Source organism: Felis catus, chromosome C1 (assembly GCF_018350175.1).
Source record: "Felis catus isolate Fca126 chromosome C1, F.catus_Fca126_mat1.0, whole genome shotgun sequence".
NCBI lineage: Eukaryota > Metazoa > Chordata > Mammalia > Carnivora > Felidae > Felis > Felis catus.
The window spans coordinates 182,525,069-182,546,205 of record NC_058375.1 but is presented as its reverse complement, the minus strand read 5'-3'; the positions used below and the strand labels follow the sequence as shown (position 1 = coordinate 182,546,205).

The following is a 21,137-nucleotide window of genomic DNA, read 5'->3' as shown; positions in this document are numbered from 1 at the left end:
CCCCATCCACTTCCCTCTGGTAACTATCAGTTTCTTCTCTATATTTAAGAGTCCGGTTTTTTGTTTGTCTTTCTTGTTGTTGTTTGTTCATTTGTTTTGTTTCTTAAATTCCACATATGAGTGAAATCACGCTGTATTTGTCTTTCTCTGACTGACTTATTTCATTCCGCATTATAGTCTCTGGATCCATCCATGTTGTTGCAGATGGCAAGATTTCATTGTTTTTATGACTGAGTCATGTTCCATCATCCATTGTATGTATGTATATATATATACATACATATATATATATATATATATATATGTATGTATATATATATATATATATATATATGTATGTATATATATGTCACACTTTATCCATTCATCTATCAGTGGACACGTGGGTTGCTTCCATATCTTGGCTATTGTAGATAGTGTTGCAGTAAACATAGGGGTGCATATATCTTTTCGAATTAGTGTTTTCATTTTCCCTGGGTAAAAGGCCAGTAGTGGAATTACTGGATCATCTGGTAATTCTCTTTTTAATTTTTTGAGGAACTCACATACTGTTTTCCACAGTGGCTCTATCAGTTTGCATTTGGTGGTGTATGATTTTTTTTTAATTTCTTAATCTTTATTTATTTTTGAGAGAGAGAAACACAGAGTGTGAGAGGGGGAGGAACAGAGAGGGGGAGGGAGACACAGAATCCAAATCAGGCTCCAGGCTCCGAGCTGTCAGCACAGAGCCGACATGGGGCTTGAACTCAGCAACCGTGAGATCATGAACTGAGCCGAAGTCAGATGCTTAACCGACTAAGCCACCCAGGCGCCCCAGTGGTAGTAGATGATTTTTTAAAAAGTGAGGGAGTGCGTCAAAATTTAGATGGAAGGGTTTAATCCAAAGTTTAGAATTAAAATGTGGTCTCTGTTTCCCAATTATTCAAAATATATTCTGCCTTCAGTTCAGTCTCTTACAGCGTTGTGGGCTTCTTTGTTAGAGAACTGGGAGACCTTTTTTTTTTTTTCCTAGTGTACCATAAATGGAGCACTTACTTGTACATTAATTGAGAGAAAGGCTAAATTTGCCATACTTGGTGGTCCATAAATGACAGGTTTCAAGTGAGATAGCCTTTACAAAAACTTTTACAATACAATAATCAGTACAACAGCACTGCAGACTCTTACAACTGCTAATTACAATAGCTGTGCCATGTACCTGCAGCACAGTAAAATAGGAGTCTACGAGGGCAGTGGGGCATCCACATGGTGACTCAGAAATATTTGGCAGGTAATTGGAGGGTAATTCTACATATATGTGGATGAGTTTGAGAAAAATCACCTGTTTAGTTTATTCTGTTTTCCTAGTAAATCTAAAGGAATCTGGTGTTTGGTTTTTAACTGAAAGGAATATTTTAATATAGTAATAGTAATGTAAGTACATTCACTACATATCAGCTATATTCTTATCAAAGAAGTAAAAGGACATAAAGTAGGTTGATTCCTGTCCCAGGAAATTTAGAAGTTCATATTGGTTTCATTTGGGGTAATGATTAAATTTAGGTGTGACCCTCTCGTCTCTGAAAATATGCATTTTTATGTGTCTGGATTCCAAGATTTATAGTATATGAAAGGCATATACTACAATGCACGTTTGATACAAAAAAAATCATCACATTTGTAAATATATGTGGTTGCCTAAGCACGTTGGGTACCATCATACTCCTGTGAAACTTCAAATATGTGCTTTTCCTCTGCAGATGGGGGCAGAAGGCATGGAAGGAGGTGCTTCCGGAAATCAGCATTCTCGGAAACTCGTCAGCTTCACGTTGTCAGGTAAAGGTGTCTTTAAACGTGATGTCCAGTTTGAAAGTGTATAATTTCAAAGGCATGAATAGTTACTTCTGTCTATAGATTCTTTTTTTTTATTAAAAATAATTTTTTAATGTTTATTTTTGAGAGAGAGTGAGCAGGGGAGGGACAGAGAGAGAGAGGGAGACACAGAATCTGAAGAAGGCGCCAGGCTCTGAGCTGTCAGCACAGAGCCTGACATGGGGCTCGAACTCATGAGCTGTGAGATCATGACCTGAGCTGAAGTTGGACGCTCAACCGACTGAGCCACCCAGGCACCTTTACAGAGTCTTACATATGATATGTGAACTATTTATTTTTTTTGGTAAAAGTTCTGGAAATTCAAGTATATTTCTTACCATGAAAAAATTAGACTACTAATATAAACTCAGAAATTATTTCTTCCAGGTTTTCTAGTGATAAAATGACTGTAACTATATACAGTTACTTAAAAACAACACTGTAACATATGCTATCCCTACTGGAGAACTTTAGTTTTGAAAACCATGTATGTGCTTAGCTCATCTGAAGAAAGGAAAATATTGGAGACTGGGAAAAATAAGCCAAGGTTACTCCTCCTATTTCTGTGGAGAAATTCACATAAAAGTTGGAAAGCTGATAAGGCAACTTTTTTGTTTATTTTCTGATTAAGGAAATATCCTAATTGCTTGTTTGTTTATGAAAATCCGCTGCTTTTCAGATTGTGAGTTAGAACTCATCTGTGTTTTGTAAGTTTAATTTAGTTGAATCCAACAGTTCAGAAAAAGAATGGGGGAAAAATCAGAGTTTTTCACCAAAGGGAAATATTTTTTCATAGAACATCAGTTTATACAGACTGAAAACTTTCACACACAAAATATACCCACACCTATGTATGTGTATACTGGGTTTCAGAATAAAATATATTTCATATGTAGATCACGGTCAAGAACGTTTGAAAGAAACTGATTTTAAAAAAAATAATTGGCAGTCATAAAGTCAGGAACACTAAGAAAATCAGTCTTTGAAATGAACTTTTAAAACAGACAGCTGTGCTATGACACATATAAAATGCAGTCTAACAGATGTCTGTCACTAAAAGATGTTTTGTTTTCATTTTTCCATTGGTGCAGTGCTTCTAAATTTTAAATTAGATTCACTTTTCTTGGCTGCAAAAAGTATTGTGGATGAAAATTGACATTGTCAAGAGTGAGAGAAAACTGATCTTGAGAACAAACATTTCCATGATGTATAATTACCACATATGATGAAAGTGTGCACATTAGTTCATTGCTGGCCCATGGCCTTCCAGAGTATCCATTTCTGTTCTAGCATGTTCCTACTCCCCTATATGAGTTTACTTACTATGAAAGCCTTTTTTTGCCTTTGGTTCTCTGGTGGATCTCAGAAGTTGTAAACTGGTGGCTTATGGTTCAATTCTGGCCAAGAAGTATGTTTTGGTTGGAACCCTCAGGTTTTGAAACATATCTAGGTTTTTAGAAGCGCACTTTGAAGTTCCACTGCCAGTGAAACTTACCCTTACCCTCAATGTCTGTGTGTCTCCTGGAAGCATTTATTTGGCTCTGCTTTAGACCTTCACAGTCTTGAGGGGTTGCAGGTACAGAAATCCTTCGTGTATAGGTAAGGAACAGTTAGCCCACCTCCATGGTTACTTTAATCATACCATGGTCTTCTTAGTTTAGACGCATTGCCTTAAGCTTCCAAGTGATCAATATCATTCCAAATGCAACACACACATACTGATTTTGACTCCAGAGGGGATGTTAATTAATTCACTGCAGGAGAATGACCAGCTAGAACTTGAAAACCCCAGGACGTTTTCCTAAAAAGTAGGAAATAGCTTTGGGGCATCACCAGATGCTGCTTCTTTAAATATAATTTCTTCCAACATCCCACCTCAGTACACAGGGTGGCTGGCTACTTTATATCTGTTTTACTTCCTAATGTATGGTCAGATATTTGCAGATGGTGTGCAGAAGTGGCTAAAAATTATATAAGATGAAAGCAGTTCTATAATGGTAATTCTGAACAACTAATCCAGTTGTAGCATATTGACAGTGATAATAGTGTTTAGCGAAGAGCATTTAAGCATTGTAGAATGTCTGCCCGCAAATGTTCTACCCTTGATTCTCTGTGGTAAGTAGGGACACAAATTAGTGAATTCTACAGCTAAAACAAAAGCTGTTTGTGTTTTTTTTTTAATTTTTTTAATGTTTATTTAATTTTGGGAGAGACAGAGGCGCAAGCGGGGGAGGGGCAGAGAGAGAGGGAGACACAGAACCCGAAGCAGGCTCCAGGCTCTGAGCTGTCAGCACAGAGCCCAAGGCGGGGCTTGAACTCATGAACCATGAGATCATGACCTGAGCCAAAGTGGGACGCTTAACCAACTAAGCCACCCAAGTGCCCGCAAAACTGAGTTTCGGTTACTATCTTAATCCTCTTCTCCAAATAAGACTTTAAACTAGGGTATTTAGCATGTCATACTTTTGTGACTTTGAGGTCTTAGTTGGTCTAGTAGGTGATGCAGACATTTATGAGCAGTAAAATATATAAAAGACAAAATGGGGAAGCCAGAGCAGAAATGAGATGGATAAAGGAACAGAATAATCAGACTACAAATAGTTGGTAGATTCTTATATTTATTAATGAAGATTTATTTGTGCAGCATTCCTTGTGGAAAAATTTGATATGAGGGCTATTTAATAGTGGCATCTTTCATCACAGTGGCGTAATCTTCTGATGGAATGCTTTTGTCCAAAGGAATGCTTTGCATGAATAATTTAGCTCTATCATGCTTTGTGGCAGCCATTTCCGTCCATGTTACTCGTCATGTACTGCAAAGAAATCCCTTGTTTAGAAGTAGATTTAGTATCTAAAGACTATCATTCTTCTGTCTTTGAGTCTGAGGCGAGCCTAATCGAGAAAGGTAAGAAAGTAAATATGCAAATTGTGTTTTCCTCTCGGAGCTATTTTATGCTGAATAAAGCCACACGAAAACATGTAGCACCATTAAATTGATAGTGAGTTGCAGATGCTGTGTTAAGATGACTATGTAGCTTATGAAGTGCCAGGAGTGGGGACTGTAAGGCTAGAGAGACGACAGTGGCTTCTCTGAAGTGCCTTACTCATCTTTCTCTTCTCCTTCTCTTTTCTCTTCAGATCAAAGATCTTACTGTATTTCATGCAGTGTCCTTAGCATAAGGGCCTCCTGGTTGACTTTTTCGGTCTTTGCTGACATATGAAACTCGGCTGTCAGTTGTTATTAGACAGCACTCTGGGCCACAAGTTGTTGTTGGCCATGGGTGAGCCTCCTCCAGGAATGGCTCCCTAGACAATGTGGTTCTATGGGCAACCCCACCAATTCTGTCCCTCTAGGAAAGACTTTGAGTTTCAAGAATGGGCTTGAGTAGGATGACTCAGGGAACCTGCCATCATTGACAGTCACCATACAGAGTCTGTTGCCCAGCTGATCTGGGTAATCCAAAGGTCTTTGGAGGTTCAGAGGGATCTGCAGAATTTTTCTCTGGGCTAGTGGTCAGGACCTCCCTAGACTGATCATAATTGTAGCAAGTTGCTTAGAAACGGTCCGTTATTCCAGAAGCGTTCAAGATCCCTTAGCTCTTAGGCCAATCTTATTCAAACTGATATTCTCAGAAAGGTGTTGAGGACCCGGAAGAGCTGGGTTTGTTACCTGACATGTTGGTATCCCTTATCCTCACTCCTTTGAAAAGTGTCAGTCTCTCCACTTACCAGATTTTAGCCAGAAATTTTAGCAACTCACATACTGTGAAGTAGCAGCTGGTGAATCTAAGATGTTCTGGGACAGCCATCAAATATTTAAGTTACTAACCAGTAGACTCACAATTATTTAATACAGCAGGTAGCATTCCAATTTTAGAAATATTTCCCGTTTTCTTTTCCCCCTAATATTCATTACATTTGTGGAATATATAACATTTTAAATGTGGTACAACTGAATGTGTGGTCTGAAGTTTCACCCCCAATTAAACATAGGTCTATAATTTCATTATATGTATGTAGAAGAGATTTAATTTTTCTCTCGTGAAAGAACATATTAACATTCTTTTTTAAAAAAATAAACTGTTTCCTAAGAATTTCTCTCAAGATACTGTGTGAAATGCTGGTTGCCAAACCACATAGCAAAATGGTGGTGAAGACGCACGTTAGAATCAAAATGGTTCCCAGGAAGTCAGTTTAGGTGCATGAGGTGATGGTAAATGTTTGGCTTCATTTATTCAGCCTGTCAAGAGACTCCCCCTCTGCTGGAATTATTCATAACTCACTTGTCCTTACTTATCTCAGCGATCATAGTGTGAATTACGTTGTTATTGTTTTACTGTTGTTTACCCCCCTCTCCCTTTCTCTCCCTCCCTCCCCCTCTCTTTCTTTCAAGATCTTAGAGCAGTTGGGCTAAAGAAAGGGATGTTCTTCAATCCTGATCCTTATCTTAAGATGTCCATTCAGCCAGGGAAGAAGAGCAGTTTCCCCACCTGTGCCCACCATGGGCAGGAGAGAAGGTCTACTATCATCAGTAACACCACTAATCCAATTTGGCACCGAGAGGTAAGATGATCCTCAGGGATCTTCTACTTGACAGGAATTTGGCCAAGTTCATCTCTCTTATGTGTACTGTTGAGCTGTTTATGAGCATGGGCAAGATGGCTAAGATATCTCGGGATTCTGTTAGGAAGAGTGTAGGAGGAGAATGAGACAGTCCCTTGTAGCCAGGGCCAGGAATAGGGCAAAGCAGGTGAGGTCCTTGATCTCAGGTGCATGACTGAAGGGAGCCAGAAGACTCAATAATCAAAATTAAGATTTTAGTGAAATATTTTAAAAAATGAAAATCAGTGCAAAAAATTCATGATGAACAGATATTAAAATTTTAAGTAAGGACAGGTTCAATAACATTGACTTGCAGAGCCATATTCGAGCCTGAAGCAGAAGGAAAAGTCAATAACACTGATCCTGTTTTTATTTAAAATTTTTATGTTTTTACACCCAAAACTAATGTAACACTGTATAACTAACTGGAATTAAAATAAAAACTTGTAAAGCCCGCCCCCCCCCCCAAATTTTCTATATTTTGTTCTAGTTATGTATTCAGTACAGATTAGAGGAATTTCTCTCCCTATGGGCTTTGGCAAATGTTTTTTGGATTTCTAGATTTTGGTTAATTAAGCCATTCAAGGTAGTTGTCATCCCGAGGGAAGCCAGATCGTTGATGTGTTGGTGATAGATACTTTGACGTTCCTTCCAGCCACATTATGCTACCAGTCATCTTAGCACACCACATCAGTGAAATCAAGCAAAGCATTTTCTCATTAGAACTGGGGAAAATCAAGGAGTGAACAGAGATATTGTTTCTCATCGAATGAGCAAAGCATGAACTCTGCCACCATTTCTCAGAGATCTAAGACATGTTTCACACACTGGTGTTAGAGCGTTTCTAGGTAAACTTTTATTGGCGTAGGAGTTGCATAGTTAATCAGATCATTCCCTAGTGTTTAATGACAATATGTTCTAACTTTGTAGAAATATTTCCATGGGGAGGGAGATGATTCGGGGATCTAAAACCAGTTGGAAAAAAGGTCCTGCTCTTTGAGACTTGCCAGCACAGCAAGATGTTTCTCCTGAGAAGTTCTTATAGTTATTTAAATGGATTAAATATTGCGTGTTTTCTTACACCTGGTTTAAAAAAACTGCTTATGATCTCCACATAGTAAAAAATTCTTAAAAGCACACGACTTAATTTAACATATGTACAAGCCTAGAAGACATAGCATGTATCTCACTATGAGCTTTAGAAGGCACATAGTGGATTTGGTAATGATATTGGCAATAGCTTTCTTTTCCTAACATTTTATATTTACAAAATTCTTAAATTTTGTGTGCATAATAAGGTCGCATAAGGGATGAGATCATCATCCATCCATTTTGATGGTTAAGAAACTGAAGCTTGAAGTGTTTATGTAACTTAGCTGTTCAGAGGCAGAAGCGGTGCTTAAACTTTGCTCTCTTATTCTAAGCAAGTGCTTTTTCCATGAAGCAAATTACTAGATGACATGGCCCTTTGGGGAACTTCAATTGTTATGACTAAATAAACTTAGTAGTGCCTAAGTATAAAGCTGGCTGGAACCTTTCACATCACTGTGGTTGAATGGATAATATCGGGAATGGGATGAAATGATTCTGGTTAGATTCCCGGCTTCATCACTTATCCGGAGATCCTTGTCCTTAAGAAGAAAATTTTATCTGAGGCACCTGGGTGACACAGTTGATTAAGCGTCTCTTGATTTCAGGTCAGGTCATGATCTCACAGTTTGTGAGATCGAGGCCTGCATAGACCCCTGCCTGGGATTCTCCCTCTCCCTCTCTCTGTCTCTCTCTCTCTCTCCCAAAACAAACAAACAAACAAACAAACAAACAAACAAACAAACATTAAAAGAAAAGAAAAAGAAAATGTTACCTTTCTAAAGATAACATGAAGGTAATGTATGTGAAAGTCTTTGTAAACGAATAAAGCTCTTTATATTTATTTTAGATTCTTATTAATGACCAGTCTGATTTTCTCCAATGGCATTGCTAAGCAAAACAACAAAACTTATGTTAGCTTCGTATTTTTATTTTTCTGTCTCAGAAAGAATGACCCTGTGTGCCTTTTAAATTAAGTAACTTGCCTTTAAGCATCGTTTTATTTTCATATTTGTCAAGAGAAACCACAGTATTCTGTAGGTGTTCCTACTTTAGCCACTAAGTGAAAGATATTTTAACCTATGCTGTATAATTTCAAAATACCATGGGATTAAGAATTAAAATTGCTGTTAATCAACTACAGTAGTTAATGTGAAATTGTCCAATAACAGGATATTAAATTTCAAAGAATTGAGATACAATAAATATAGTAAGTGCTAAAATTGTATTGTGCAGTTTAATATTTGATAACGTCTCCTAAAACTGTTGAACCAGGATCCTAAGCTTCTTTTGTGACAGGTCCTTAACTGAGGCCTTGTAATCACTGTGAATGCTGATCATTCACTCAGAATGACAATGGTTGTAGATATGTCTAGCAATGTGGACTCTGGGTGTCGTCATTAGGATTTGAGAGATCCCATTTTCTAAGTAATAATAAAATGATATAATTTCATATTTGTCTTCCTTTTGAATCACCACGTTATCTGTTTTTATTTTCAGAAATATTCCTTTTTTGCGCTTCTTACTGATGTCTTGGAAATTGAAATTAAAGACAAATTTGCCAAGAGCCGTCCTATCATCAAGCGTTTTCTGGGGAAACTAACCATTCCAGTCCAGAGGTTGCTGGAGCGGCAAGCCATTGGGTAATCAGCCCCCACTTGGAGGGATCTTGTTGAGATTAGTTTGCATAGAGGCGACTGAAATGAAACTTTGTAGTCCTAGGACTTATCTTAGTGATAAGAAGTGGTAAGGTAATTCTTTTAAAATTAAAGTGTTTGTATACTCATTAAACTGTGCGGGACAAAAGGCTCTGTTTTCATTATATACCTTTTTTTGTTGTTGTTTCTGTTTATTGTATCTGTCTTTTCCAAGATGTGCTTACCATTAGCATGTCAGTGTCAGATGTCATAGTACTCAATTGTTTTTGAAGATATTGAAATCTTGCAGTAAAAGCTTCTCCCCAGAACCGATTCCAGCGTCAGGTCGACAGCTCCCTTATCCTAATTAATCCCATCCAGACAACTCGTTATTCCTGAAAAACAAAACCACCTTGTTTCAGGGCCATTTAAAACAAGACCTTGACTCACGGGAGATATTATAGTAGAGCTCCTACCTACACATTCATTCAGGCAACTAAAGTTTACTCACTGAGAGAATTTTAAAATGTGATTTCATGTCTGTTTTCTTTCTATGAGCTTTTTGTAAACTGTGAATAAAGTAGTTAAGAAATCATAACATTGCTTATCATAAATGGTAGGTATATTTTTGCTTGGTAGTTTCCAACAAACTCAGTAACACTGCTGCTCCGAAGTAGCACTCAGGGTACTTTTCTTGTATCTTTTTCATTTTTTTCATCGTAGGCAACATTGTGAACATACCGCAACAGTAACAGTGATAGTGTGATGGGGCATCTTGTTTTGTATCTTTTTCACTGTCAGAACATGAACAAATGGTAGTGGCAGTAACAGTAGCAGCAGCAGCAGACTATAAGTAGTAGCAGCAGAAGTAAAAAATAAAAGTAAACAGCATAAGAAGATGCTGAGAGCTTATTCTGTGTCAGGGGTTAAAGACGTTCCTCGCATCAGCGCCCGTAATCTTTTCAACAGCTCTGGGAGGTAAATAATGTGATTACACCCATTTCAGAGATGAGGAATGTGAGGCTAGCAAGCAAGAGGCAGAGCTGGGATGCGAGTTCAGATCCCTCTGCTCTAGATCCTGGCAGCGCCCTAAGGACGGGCAGCAGTGTGATATTATTCCAGCTAACTAAGGAAGGCTGGTCATTCACATTCACTCTGTAACAAATGAACTGTTCTGTTTCGGCAAGTCATAATTTACTTGGGCATTAGTTTCCTCATCTGAAAAATACAGTGTTGCGATCAGTGGATCTCAAAGGCCCCTTCAAAATCTGAAACTAAGAGATTCTAATGGATTGTAATTCTCTGGTCATCAGAGACCATGAAATGTGTGGTTGAGCCAGGACACATGAAGTAGAAATATTATACTGAAATCTTAGCAGCCTGATTTATCTGATAAAAGCTAGGAAATCACAATTATTGCTTCTGGTAGAGATACTATACTTGAGGAAGTTTTTTAAAAGTTATTTTTAGGATTTCTAGAAAGTGAAAGATTTTAGAGAGTCAGAATTAACTAGGGTAAATACAGTATATCTGTCATATAATGTATATAATTATAATCATATAATTTATATATCACACTTGCTAAAAGTATGAATTTATGTACACTAGTAAGAATGATCAAGGCAAAATAAAACCTTTTCAGTGCATGAAACTGTTGTTGACTTGTTGGCTTTTCATTTCAGCTTTTAAACAACTGGACACTTAGAGAACTGCCAGTCATGAATTTATGTGCACTGGAAGGAAGTCCAGCATGAATTTGTAAAATATTGGAATTAAGAAATGTTTCTGTATAAGTATATTTAAAGCATTGCCTGATACAGATACTGGGGATTTGCTTTATTAGATAAGAGTGACACTACATACTAGTATATCAGCTATTAACACCTAAATGTGTATTCCTGATCTGAAGATTGCCTTCCATCAAGTGATTAATTCATCTTGAAAAGTGCTGGGTTCTCATTACTTATATGTTTGGTAGATTGCAATCCTCTGAGGTAGTTGAGGTTTTACAGAATGTGGTTTGTAGAATGAGACAGAATCCTTACTAAGTGCCTATTTTGAAGGCATTTGTTTGAATGTAACATTTTACAGGGTGGCCTGCGTTTTGTCCAAAATGCAGATCACTTTCCCATGCTTTGTCAACCCCTCTGATTACATTAGAAAGAGAATGTCTCAAGTAGTGAGAGTACTTTGGCACTTATTCTTTGCAATTATGTATCATAATGATATATAATATATTGCTCACAACAGTATATCACAGGAAGAGACAGGATGAGTCAGGTAAGACTGGGTAAGAACGAGAAGGCAGGCGACTCTTCCGACAGGCACTCAGCAAGGGATGAAACCCTTGACTCGGAATCTCCCAGGAGGGAAGATTTCCTGTATTTGTAGGTTGAATAGTTGAATTGAGTTATCTTGCCAGTTTGGTAAATAAACAGTACTAACACTTGTTAAAATTCTTCTTTCCAAGTAAAGAGTCTCATTTGTTAATTAATTTATTCAACAAATATGTGTGTATGCATATTTAGTGTCTTCGAAATGTTAAGCACTGTGTTTGGTATCGGGGATATGTCAGTGAGCAAAACAGATGGATGCAGTTCTTCTCTTACAATTCCTACTAAACTCTTATTTCCTCGCTAAAATCCATCACTTTTATAAATCTTCATCATCAGCCTCAATACCTTAATTTTACTGGCTGAGGAGGAGAAGAGGAGGGTCAATTTATTTTTAACAAAGAAATGAAGACTTTATTTTTGCTGGGACTTAATGCCCAAAGAGATGGGCGAGGAACCACAGTGTTAAAGGCAGGTCCGTGTAATGTGCTGCTAGATTCATGCATCAGTGGGCAAAGATCAAGAACCTCTGTGTGTTAGGTGCTATCTAAATACTGGGAAGTCCGTGGTAAGAGAAAGAAAGAGACGCCCCTGCTATTATGCAGATTACAATCATTATATATTGTAATGTAACATTGTAATGTAACATTATATATTGTTATTTGAACACTCTAATGTAAAAGTAACGTAACTATGTCTAGTAGTAAGAAATGCCTGCGTATCCCTTTGCAGAATTTTTTGTAAATACCAGTTGAAGCAGGAAAAGCATTATAAAAGCAGGCACGTTTCGATGAACCATGAGTAAGTTATGTCATTAAAATGCATGCTCCTGAAAGCAGCCTAGAACCACTGGGAATATGTAAAGTGAGATGGTAGTATGATGACTACAGAGCAGGGGCTTCTGTGTCAGATGAATCTGTGATCTCATCCTGGGTCTGTCGCTCATTACTAGTCTGGCCTCGGACAGGTCACTTACCCTCCCCACGCCTTGGTTTCCTGTTCTAGAAAACAGAGCCACCACCTGCCTCACGCGGTTGCTGAGAGATGGTATATGCACAGCCCTTAGCTGAGTGTGCCTTGCACACATCATGCACTCAAAGTGGGAAACCAAAGTGTCGGTTGAGAAAGAAAATATGACAATGTTTCTAGGGAAGAAAAGCAAAAGAAAGAAGAAAAGGAAATCATCTTACAGTTTTAAGAAATTCTCATGAAGTCAAAAGACTAACAGCTGAAGTGGGGTTTTATAGTAGCCTGTGCTCTTTTAAATGGATGACATCCATTTGGAATTGTGCCAAGAAGGTAGAGACGAACAAACAAAATAGTTACATACATTCATAACAAATGGCAGACCAGAGGCTCTAAACTGTACTGTGGTGCAGGTATTAGGTCGAGGCATTGTTTTCCTTCTGAAGTTGCCAGTAGAGGGCAGTGTGAGAGCAGAGATGGCGTGATTTGGTATCCCTTTGATTATTTTTCTTAATTAAGAATACATCAGATTCAGAATGAAAGTTGCTTCCTACCAGGTAATGATGTAATTGCATTTGACTTTGATCAAACAAATGCAGAATTACAAAAGATTTGACACCTCCATCCTTAAGGAGGCTGGTAGCTGGAGCGGGGGGCCAAGATGGGGCCCTGGTGTGGTTCCCTCGAGTATGCCTCTTAGTGAGGCAGCAAGATGCCTCCACAGCAGCCCATCTAGCTTCTCCACTGGCATCACTCACAGCGCACACTGGGAATCAGTTGATAGCCAGGCTCCCCCAGTGTGAGGGCCAGCCGCTCCAGCCCCCTTGCTCTGCAGGTAAGGAAGGGAGGTTCAGTGGCCCCCTTGCCTCCCACAGCTGGAGCAGCTGTCAGAGGCAGCCACTTCTCCCCCACTGTCTCCTGACTTCAAGTACAGTAGCACGGTGCCCTCCGTGCCGCTCTGTGATGGTCCTTCCCTGTTGTGTGCTCGTAGGATTGGTTTCTTCCAAATGTGCTAAATGCTAAGGAACCAGGCCCTCTGTGCTTTTATACCTGAGTCAAAAAATACCAAAAACTGTAGACCTTTCACAGCTCCTTGATGACCTTCAAAATATGCTTTTCTTGGTCACTGTTAGCAGTGATGTGATACTGTATTGCATTTTCTGCTCACAGAGTTCTTTTCATCCTGGAGTTTATAAGTGTTCCCTTGTGCCAATGAATCGTATTACATTGGACTATCTATACCGTGCCTTTGAGCCTTTTATTTTCTTTTGAGTCTGAAAGTTTTAAGAGAAATGTGTAAGATTTGGGGGTGGCCTGCTGAAGGAGGTGAAGGCTGACACCAGTGTATTTCTCCTCTTACAGGGATCAGATGCTCAGCTACAACCTTGGCCGAAGGCTTCCAGCTGACCACGTGAGTGGGTACCTCCAGTTTAAAGTGGAGGTTACATCTTCTGTGCATGAAGGTGAGATGTCTGGATAAGTACATCGCTGTACCAAAAACTGTTCGGTCTTACTCAGTTGTCAGTTTGCATGTGAATAGAGTTGATTTTGTGTCCTGTTCTGAAAATAAGATAGCTTTTACTTACTTACTTATTTATTTATTTATTTATTTATTTATTTATTTATTTTCAACGTTTATTTATTTTTGGGACAGAGAGAGACAGAGCATGAACGGGGGAGAGGCAGAGAGAGAGGGAGACACAGAATCGGAAACAGGCTCCAGGCTCTGAGCCATCAGCCCAGAGCCCGACGCGGGGCTCGAACTCACGGACCGTGAGATCGTGACCTGGCTGAAGTCGGACGCTTAACCGACTGCGCCACCCAGGCGCCCCGTGAAAATAAGATAGCTTTTAAATGATTACTGCCAAAGTTTCCCAAGCAGATATGAAAGCTTGTTTATCAAAAAATATCTCTTAGGTTTATGCCTACATTTGGAAACCAGGCTATAGAATTTCTAGTAATAGTGAACATATATAATTCCTGTGTCAAAGTGACCAACTCATTTAGTCGTGAGTGGCTAATCTTAGCAAGTCAGTAATACCGTAAAGAGACCTTAATGGGATGATTGAATTCGTTGAACTGATTGGTGGTAAAGGAATAGGACATTAAAAGTTTGTTATTACCACTTTGTTTTCATCAATGCCGTTTTCCCCTTCAGATGCTTCTCCAGAAGCTGTTGGCACAATACTTGGAGTCAATACTGTGAATGGAGACCTAGGAAGTCCTTCTGACGAGGAGGACATGCCGGGGGGCCATCATGACAGCACGCTTTGCTCTAATGGGCCAGTTTCTGAGGACAGTGCTGCTGATGGGACCCCCAAGCATTCTTTCAGGACTAGCTCTACTCTGGAAATAGACTCAGAGGAATTAACCTCTACTTCTTCAAGGACCTCACCTCCCCGAGGACGTCAGGATTCGCTCAATGATTACTTAGATGCTATTGAACACAATGGCCATTCCAGGCCAGGCACGACTACCTGCTCGGAGAGGTCCATGGGAGCCTCTCCAAAACTAAGGAGTAGTTTTCCCACCGACACGAGGCTCAACGCAATGCTTCATATCGACTCAGATGAAGAAGACCATGAGTTCCAGCAAGACCTGGGATATCCGTCTTCCTTGGAGGAGGAAGGAGGGCTAATAATGTTCAGCAGAGCGTCAAGAGCTGATGACGTGAGCCTGACATCGCAGACCAAGCCAGAAGACAACCCAGTGGAGATTGAGGAAGCCTCCACAAATGAGGCTGCTTCCTTTGAGGATAAGCCAGAACATCTTCCCGAGCTTGCAGAGGGCTCCTTACCCTCGGGCCCAGTCCCAGATGAGAGTGAAAGCGGCCCAGAGTCTCAACCAAGCGCTGAGCAGGGCAGCACCGAATTGTGTGGCTCTCAAGAGGTGGATCAGCCCACGAGCGGGGCAGACACGGGGACTTCTGACACATCGGGAGGAAGCCGCAGGGCCATCAGTGAGACCGAGTCCCTGGATCAGGGGTCTGAGCCTTCCCAGGTATCCTCTGAAACAGAGCCCAGTGACCCTGCCAGGACAGAGAGCGTGAGCGAGGCCAGCACCAGGCCGGAAGGCGAGAGCGACCTGGAGGGCGCCGACAGCTCCTGCAATGAGAGCGTTACCACGCAGCTGTCCTCGGTGGACACGCGGTGCTCGTCTCTTGAGAGCGCACGGTTTCCCGAAACCCCAGCCTTTTCTTCTCAGGAGGAGGAAGATGGAGCCTGTGCAGCAGAGCCCAGCAGCAGTGGCCTCGCTGAAGGCTCACAGGATTCCATACGTACTCCCAGTTCTTTACCTGTGGTGCAGGTGCCCGCTGGAGAGGAGGAAGGGGCAGGGGCAGACTCGGCCCCTTTACCTAACCAGGAGGAGGTCGGGGAGGTCTGGCAGCGGAGGGGGAGCTTGGAAGGAGCTGCTGCTGCTGAGAGCCAGCCCCAGGAAGAAGGGGATGCCAGGGATGCCCACGGGGCTTGTGAAGGGGCCACTGCCCAGGAGGAGGGCGCCACCGGAGGTAGGATGTGCAAGACGGCACGGCTCTTGGCTCAAGCATACTGCTTAAAGAGAAGTTTTGTCCCTCGATGTAAATTATACTGCAGGTCACATGTTCTCTGAGTTCTTCACCTTGGGTTTCAACAGTTAGCTTTTTTTTTTTTTTAATGGATCTTCTCTTTTTAAATTAAGAGGCTTGTGAAATAGCAGTCTTCAGATTTTAATCATGAATCTCCAATGGGACCTGAGGTTATAGACACAAAACCAAACAGGCGAGTAGCTTTCACATCAGTGTAATCTGCAGGGGTTTGCAGGAACATCGTAAGTCACTCTTCTTTATATAAAACCTTCAAAACAGAACTTCATATGTACTTTGCATCAAGTGTAATATTTTTGACTTCTGCAGTATGGAAAAAGTGAACTAAGGTGATGCGTTCGGACACTTGAAGAAAAGGCTATTTTTAGTATCTCAGGATGCCAATTCACACATAAAATTTGTATTATGTCTCAATGAATGTGGCTTGGTAGAATGTTTCCTTTGAAATGTTCTATTATAGATGTATCAGAAAGGCTGAGGATAATTTCAAATGCCTAAATAGCATAGAATCAGAAATAGGAATGATTTATTTATTCTGTAATTTATTTTTCTACCTAAATTATCCCCTTCTCCTCCTCCTCTTTTCCTTTTATTTGTGTTTTTGTTTCCTTCATTATCTTGTGGCCATTATGTGACGCTAAAGCATTAGTGCATGAGCGGGTCCAGCCGGGGTGGAAAAAGGTGGGGGAGGGAAGGGATAGGTGCAGAGGGACATTTCTCTAGAAGACCCTCTTCTGCCTAAGCATTCATCTCCTATTCTCTTCTTTTGTTTCTGGGTCCTCATATGGAAAATGAGAGACACTAAGGAAAGAAAAGAGACTAGCTCCAAGATTTATGTTAGGTGGTTTTTGTTTGTTTGGTTGGGTGGGTTTTTTTTGTTTTTTTTTTTTACAAGACTGTTTTGATACTAAAGAGGAAAACAATACCCAAGTGCCTTTTTCTCTTTAATCCTAGGTTCTCAAGCCAATGGCCACCAGCCATTGAGATCACTGCCTTCAGTACGCCAGGATGTTAGCCGATACCAGAGGGTGGACGAGGCTCTTCCCCCAAGTGAGCGCCTGTGAACTAAGGGGTTCCCCTTGATCAGAGGGTGCAAGGATGGCGGGCAGATCCTTTCCACAGAACCTAAGAGATGGAAACCCACTCCCTGAGAGGAAGGGACCTTGGGGCTGCCACTTGACATAGCAGATGTAGTCTGGAAAGTGCTAAGCTGGTGACTCCTCTCTGGCACTGTTCAGCTGAACGAGCGGGCAGCTGGGGGAAAAGTAAATACTGTAATGCCCACAGAGTAAATATTGTAATTGGGGAAACAGATCCAGATATTTGGGACGATTGGGTTTATAATAGAAACTTTTTAAAATTATGCCTAATGGCAGCAAGAATTTTCAGTTAGTAGACAAATGGGTACAATCTCTTAGCAAAGCCTCACTCTATGGAATATACTTCTCTCTCTTTACTTAACAGCATTTTAAATCATTAAATACAGGGCTCTGACTTTTTCCTTGGGGATATGCAGAGAACTATTCATAATTTCAGAAATTGGTCTACCATTTATTTGGCACGTGACAATTACTGGGGATTTGAAATATATGTTATTTCTTTCACTTTCATTTTTCACTTTGAAGGAGGGATGGCTGAGAATGAGGGATTCTGGGAAATAGTTATGCAACCTGTATCCAAAGGTTAGAGTGATATGGCCAGTCATAATCTGGACATAATTTAAACTCTGTTATAAAGTGATATTGCTCTGTAAGAGCAAGCATTTTGATGAACAGTAACAAAGCTCAGTAAATACTGCTTGTAGGAACGTACTGGAGTATGTATCTTTCTGCCTTATTGCTTTTCCTTCTTATTCACCCTCTCTACTCTCCCATCTTATATGTGACCATAGCAAGAAGCTGATGCCCTTGGCTTTCAGTATTTTAAAAGTGGTGGGGCAGAAAGGTGGAGATGCAGGAGTATGCATTTATAGAGTTAAAATGCTGAGTGCTTTGTTTTGAGGAGTGTTAACAAAAAAGCTGAATGGTACTATGATAATAGGCCAAAATATTGGCTTGATCCTTTGGAAATTCTGTTACGTACAGTTCCTTCCCTTGTTCATATATTTCAATAATTGAGGGTGGTTACTTATAGGAAGTATGTATTTTAAGCAACTTTTAAAAATAGACCAAGGGATTAATTAACCATTGTATCATTTTAAGCAGATGGGAGAACAAAAATATCCTTATTGCTTGCCCTTGGAGAAAAGATTAGAGGCAGAAAAGGAAAGTATTCCTCAGAGATGCTTCGATATAATAGGAAAAAATGAATTGGGAACATGAGGAGAGAATTCTGGAGAGCTTTCTTTATATGTGTATGTGGATTAATAGTAAGTCATTCGAATTTTAGAGGCATTGCATCACATCAGGGTATAGATAAATGGCATCTTCCTGGCCACATCTAATCGCTCTGAATTTTGTTGAACCAAAATTTTGGTTTTCAGATTATAACTAATAAAGACAGGTACTTTCCCGCTGAAATTATGACCACTGTTTGTTGTATTTCAATGCACTTATTTAAGTACTGATATTTGCATTACACAGAATGTATTTTAGGATTAATAAAAAAACAACTGGCAGTTTATTTTAATAGGTTGTTATCTCCCACAACAAAGAAGGAATTTAATAGTATATCTAATTTAATGAATGACTGATGAAGAGGAGAAAAATTCTTTTTTTTTTAAGTTTATTTATTTATTTTGAGACAGAGAGTGTACAAGGAGGGGCAGAGAGAGAGAGAGAACCCCAAGCAGGCTTTGCACTGTCAGCCCAAGGAGCCCGATGCTGGGCTCGAACTAACGAACCCGTGAGACCATGACCTGAGCCGAAACCAAGAGTTGGGTGTTTAACCAACGGAGCCACTCAGGCACCCCAGAGGAGAAAACTTTTTAATTCCTCTTATGCAACTTGCAAATATGGGGGTTTATATTATCAAGGAGAGGTTACACATTACGGTCAGAGCATGCCTGATTACTCTCCCCACACTGAGCATGCCTGATTACTGTCCCCACACTGTTTTGCCCTCTCCTACTCCTGTGTCTGTCTCTTCTTTTCAATAGTTTATTTAATCACGTGGCTGCCCTGCTAGTTGTCTATCCCCAACCTAGTCAGTTCTCTGCCTTCCTTTCCTAACTGGGCGACTCTACTACAGCCTCTGACTTTGAGCTATGGCCTTCCATATTCCACACTGTCTTGTGCCTTCTGCCTTCATGCAGCATCTCCCAGGAGGCTCAGCTAAGGGGCACCTGCTTGGAGTGTACAGATGAGACCATCCCTTAAATGACCTGGCTGAGTTATTTTAAGGCTAAGAGTTGTATTTAAAAAAAAAATGTTTATTTATTTGAGAGAGAGAGAGAGAGTCAGAGAAAGAGAGGGGAGAGAGAATCCCTTTGCAATGTCAGTGCAGAGCCCAACGGGGCTCAATCTCACGAACCGTGAGATCATGACCTGAGCTGAAATCAAGAGTCAGATGCTTAACTGACTGAGCCACCCAGGTGCCCCTTAGAATTGTACTTTTAACACTATTAATTATAATACTTCAAACTTGCATGGTGCTTTACAGTTTACAAAGCACTCTTACATGCTTTTTAAATTTTTATTCTTTGTTACATTTTTGTGGGGTAGGTCAAGTGGATCAATGGGTAGAAATTGGCTAAAATGATTCTTTCATTTTATAGATGGAGAAACTGAAGCCCAGATAAATTAACTTGTTTAAGATCCCATACTAGTAAAAGTTGGGGCAGTCTTAAACCTTCCTTCTCTATTAGATATTCTGATCTAAGATTAGACTGTTGTGTGGGTTGATGAGTATAAATTCTAAAAGTTTACTTAGCAGCAAAGGTAGTGGCTTATATTGTGGTATGTTATCTATCAGGTGAAAACAACATCTTAAATCAGAGGCTTTGGAGGTTTCACTGAAGCTTTATTATATTGTAGTGTTTTGAGGCCAGACCTACGAAGGCTCAAAAAATGCTCAATTTTCTCTCTTTTTGCCCCAGCTAATCAACTGACTAGCTGATTTATTTTGAGAGAGAGAACTCAGCAGGACTCTTACCTAGGAGCCCCTGAAGTGTAAGAAAAGCCGTTGTAGTGACCATATGAGCATAGCCCAGGAAGGTTTGCTCTGTTAAGCATCTGTATCAGACTCAGAAGCACTTTTTCTTCTCCCCAGCCAGGTAGGGCCGGCTACTGACACATTGTGTCTTAGACTTTGATACCCCCCTCACCCCCATTATTGATTTTTTATTTTCCTATTTGTTTTTGTTATTTGAGCTTACTTTCACCTTAAAAATACTTACGTATTACCATATGGCGAGGAAACCACCCAGCAAACTTGTGCTTCTCTCTGAAGATTTACAAACTCAGCTAGGGGGATTCAGTGGTGTCCCTTGCTGTACTGCTTCCCTGTTACAGCTGATCACGTGGTGGTCTACTCATCAGTGTTATAACTTAGTCTCTGAACATCTCTTTGAGCTCTTCTTATGGACGGCAGTTCTCCTGGCTTTTCTGCTGCTTCTTCCAGTCTTATTCCTCCTGTCTCAGGATCGGGGAACTCGTCTTGGACTGACAAAGACTGCACAGCTGTAAAGATGTTCGACCAGTTGTTTTCACAGCCTTACCCTTGCTTTTAGGCCATGGATCCTGCGATAGGACCTTGTGGACTGGGTAACTCTAACCTCTGACTGACAGATGGTCTAATGGTCCCTACAACGTCCTAAGAACCGCCCCCTCCCACCCCCACAGTGTCCTAAGGGCAGCTTGGCAGTACAGAGAGCCTTTGGCTTAAATCTGAATATGCACTGAGCACTTTAAGAATGTGCTTATCTTCTTCTGAGGTGATTGATGGTGCTGGCAGCTGGAGGCAGTTCAGGCTGAAACCCACCAGAACATCATCAGCAAGACAAATCTTGGTCATTTTAGCATTAACATAAGCGGGAAGAAAAAAGAACGGCCCGCTTAGCCCCTTCTGAAAAACGATTTTATTTCTCTCCTGGGTCCAGTATAATTGTCACTTAATCCCTTGCTGCACTGGGGACAA

The 21,137-nt window shown here is 40.3% G+C and overlaps 1 protein-coding gene across 8 annotated transcripts in view; it reads left to right on the top strand.

Moving 5' to 3' along the window:
• The window catches only part of HECW2 (HECT, C2 and WW domain containing E3 ubiquitin protein ligase 2), a 410,471-nt gene that overhangs the window by 270,320 nt on the left and 119,014 nt on the right, over positions 1-21,137 (top strand). For all 8 annotated transcript variants that reach the window (XM_045034181.1, XM_045034183.1, XM_045034179.1 and 5 more), the window contains 6 exons: positions 1,740-1,815; positions 6,245-6,414; positions 9,043-9,185; positions 13,841-13,941; positions 14,637-15,986; positions 17,016-17,111. In XM_045034181.1, coding sequence (XP_044890116.1) covers positions 1,740-1,815; positions 6,245-6,414; positions 9,043-9,185; positions 13,841-13,941; positions 14,637-15,986; positions 17,016-17,111 — 1,936 coding nt within the window. The remainder of the gene's footprint in view (positions 1-1,739; positions 1,816-6,244; positions 6,415-9,042; positions 9,186-13,840; positions 13,942-14,636; positions 15,987-17,015; positions 17,112-21,137) is intronic.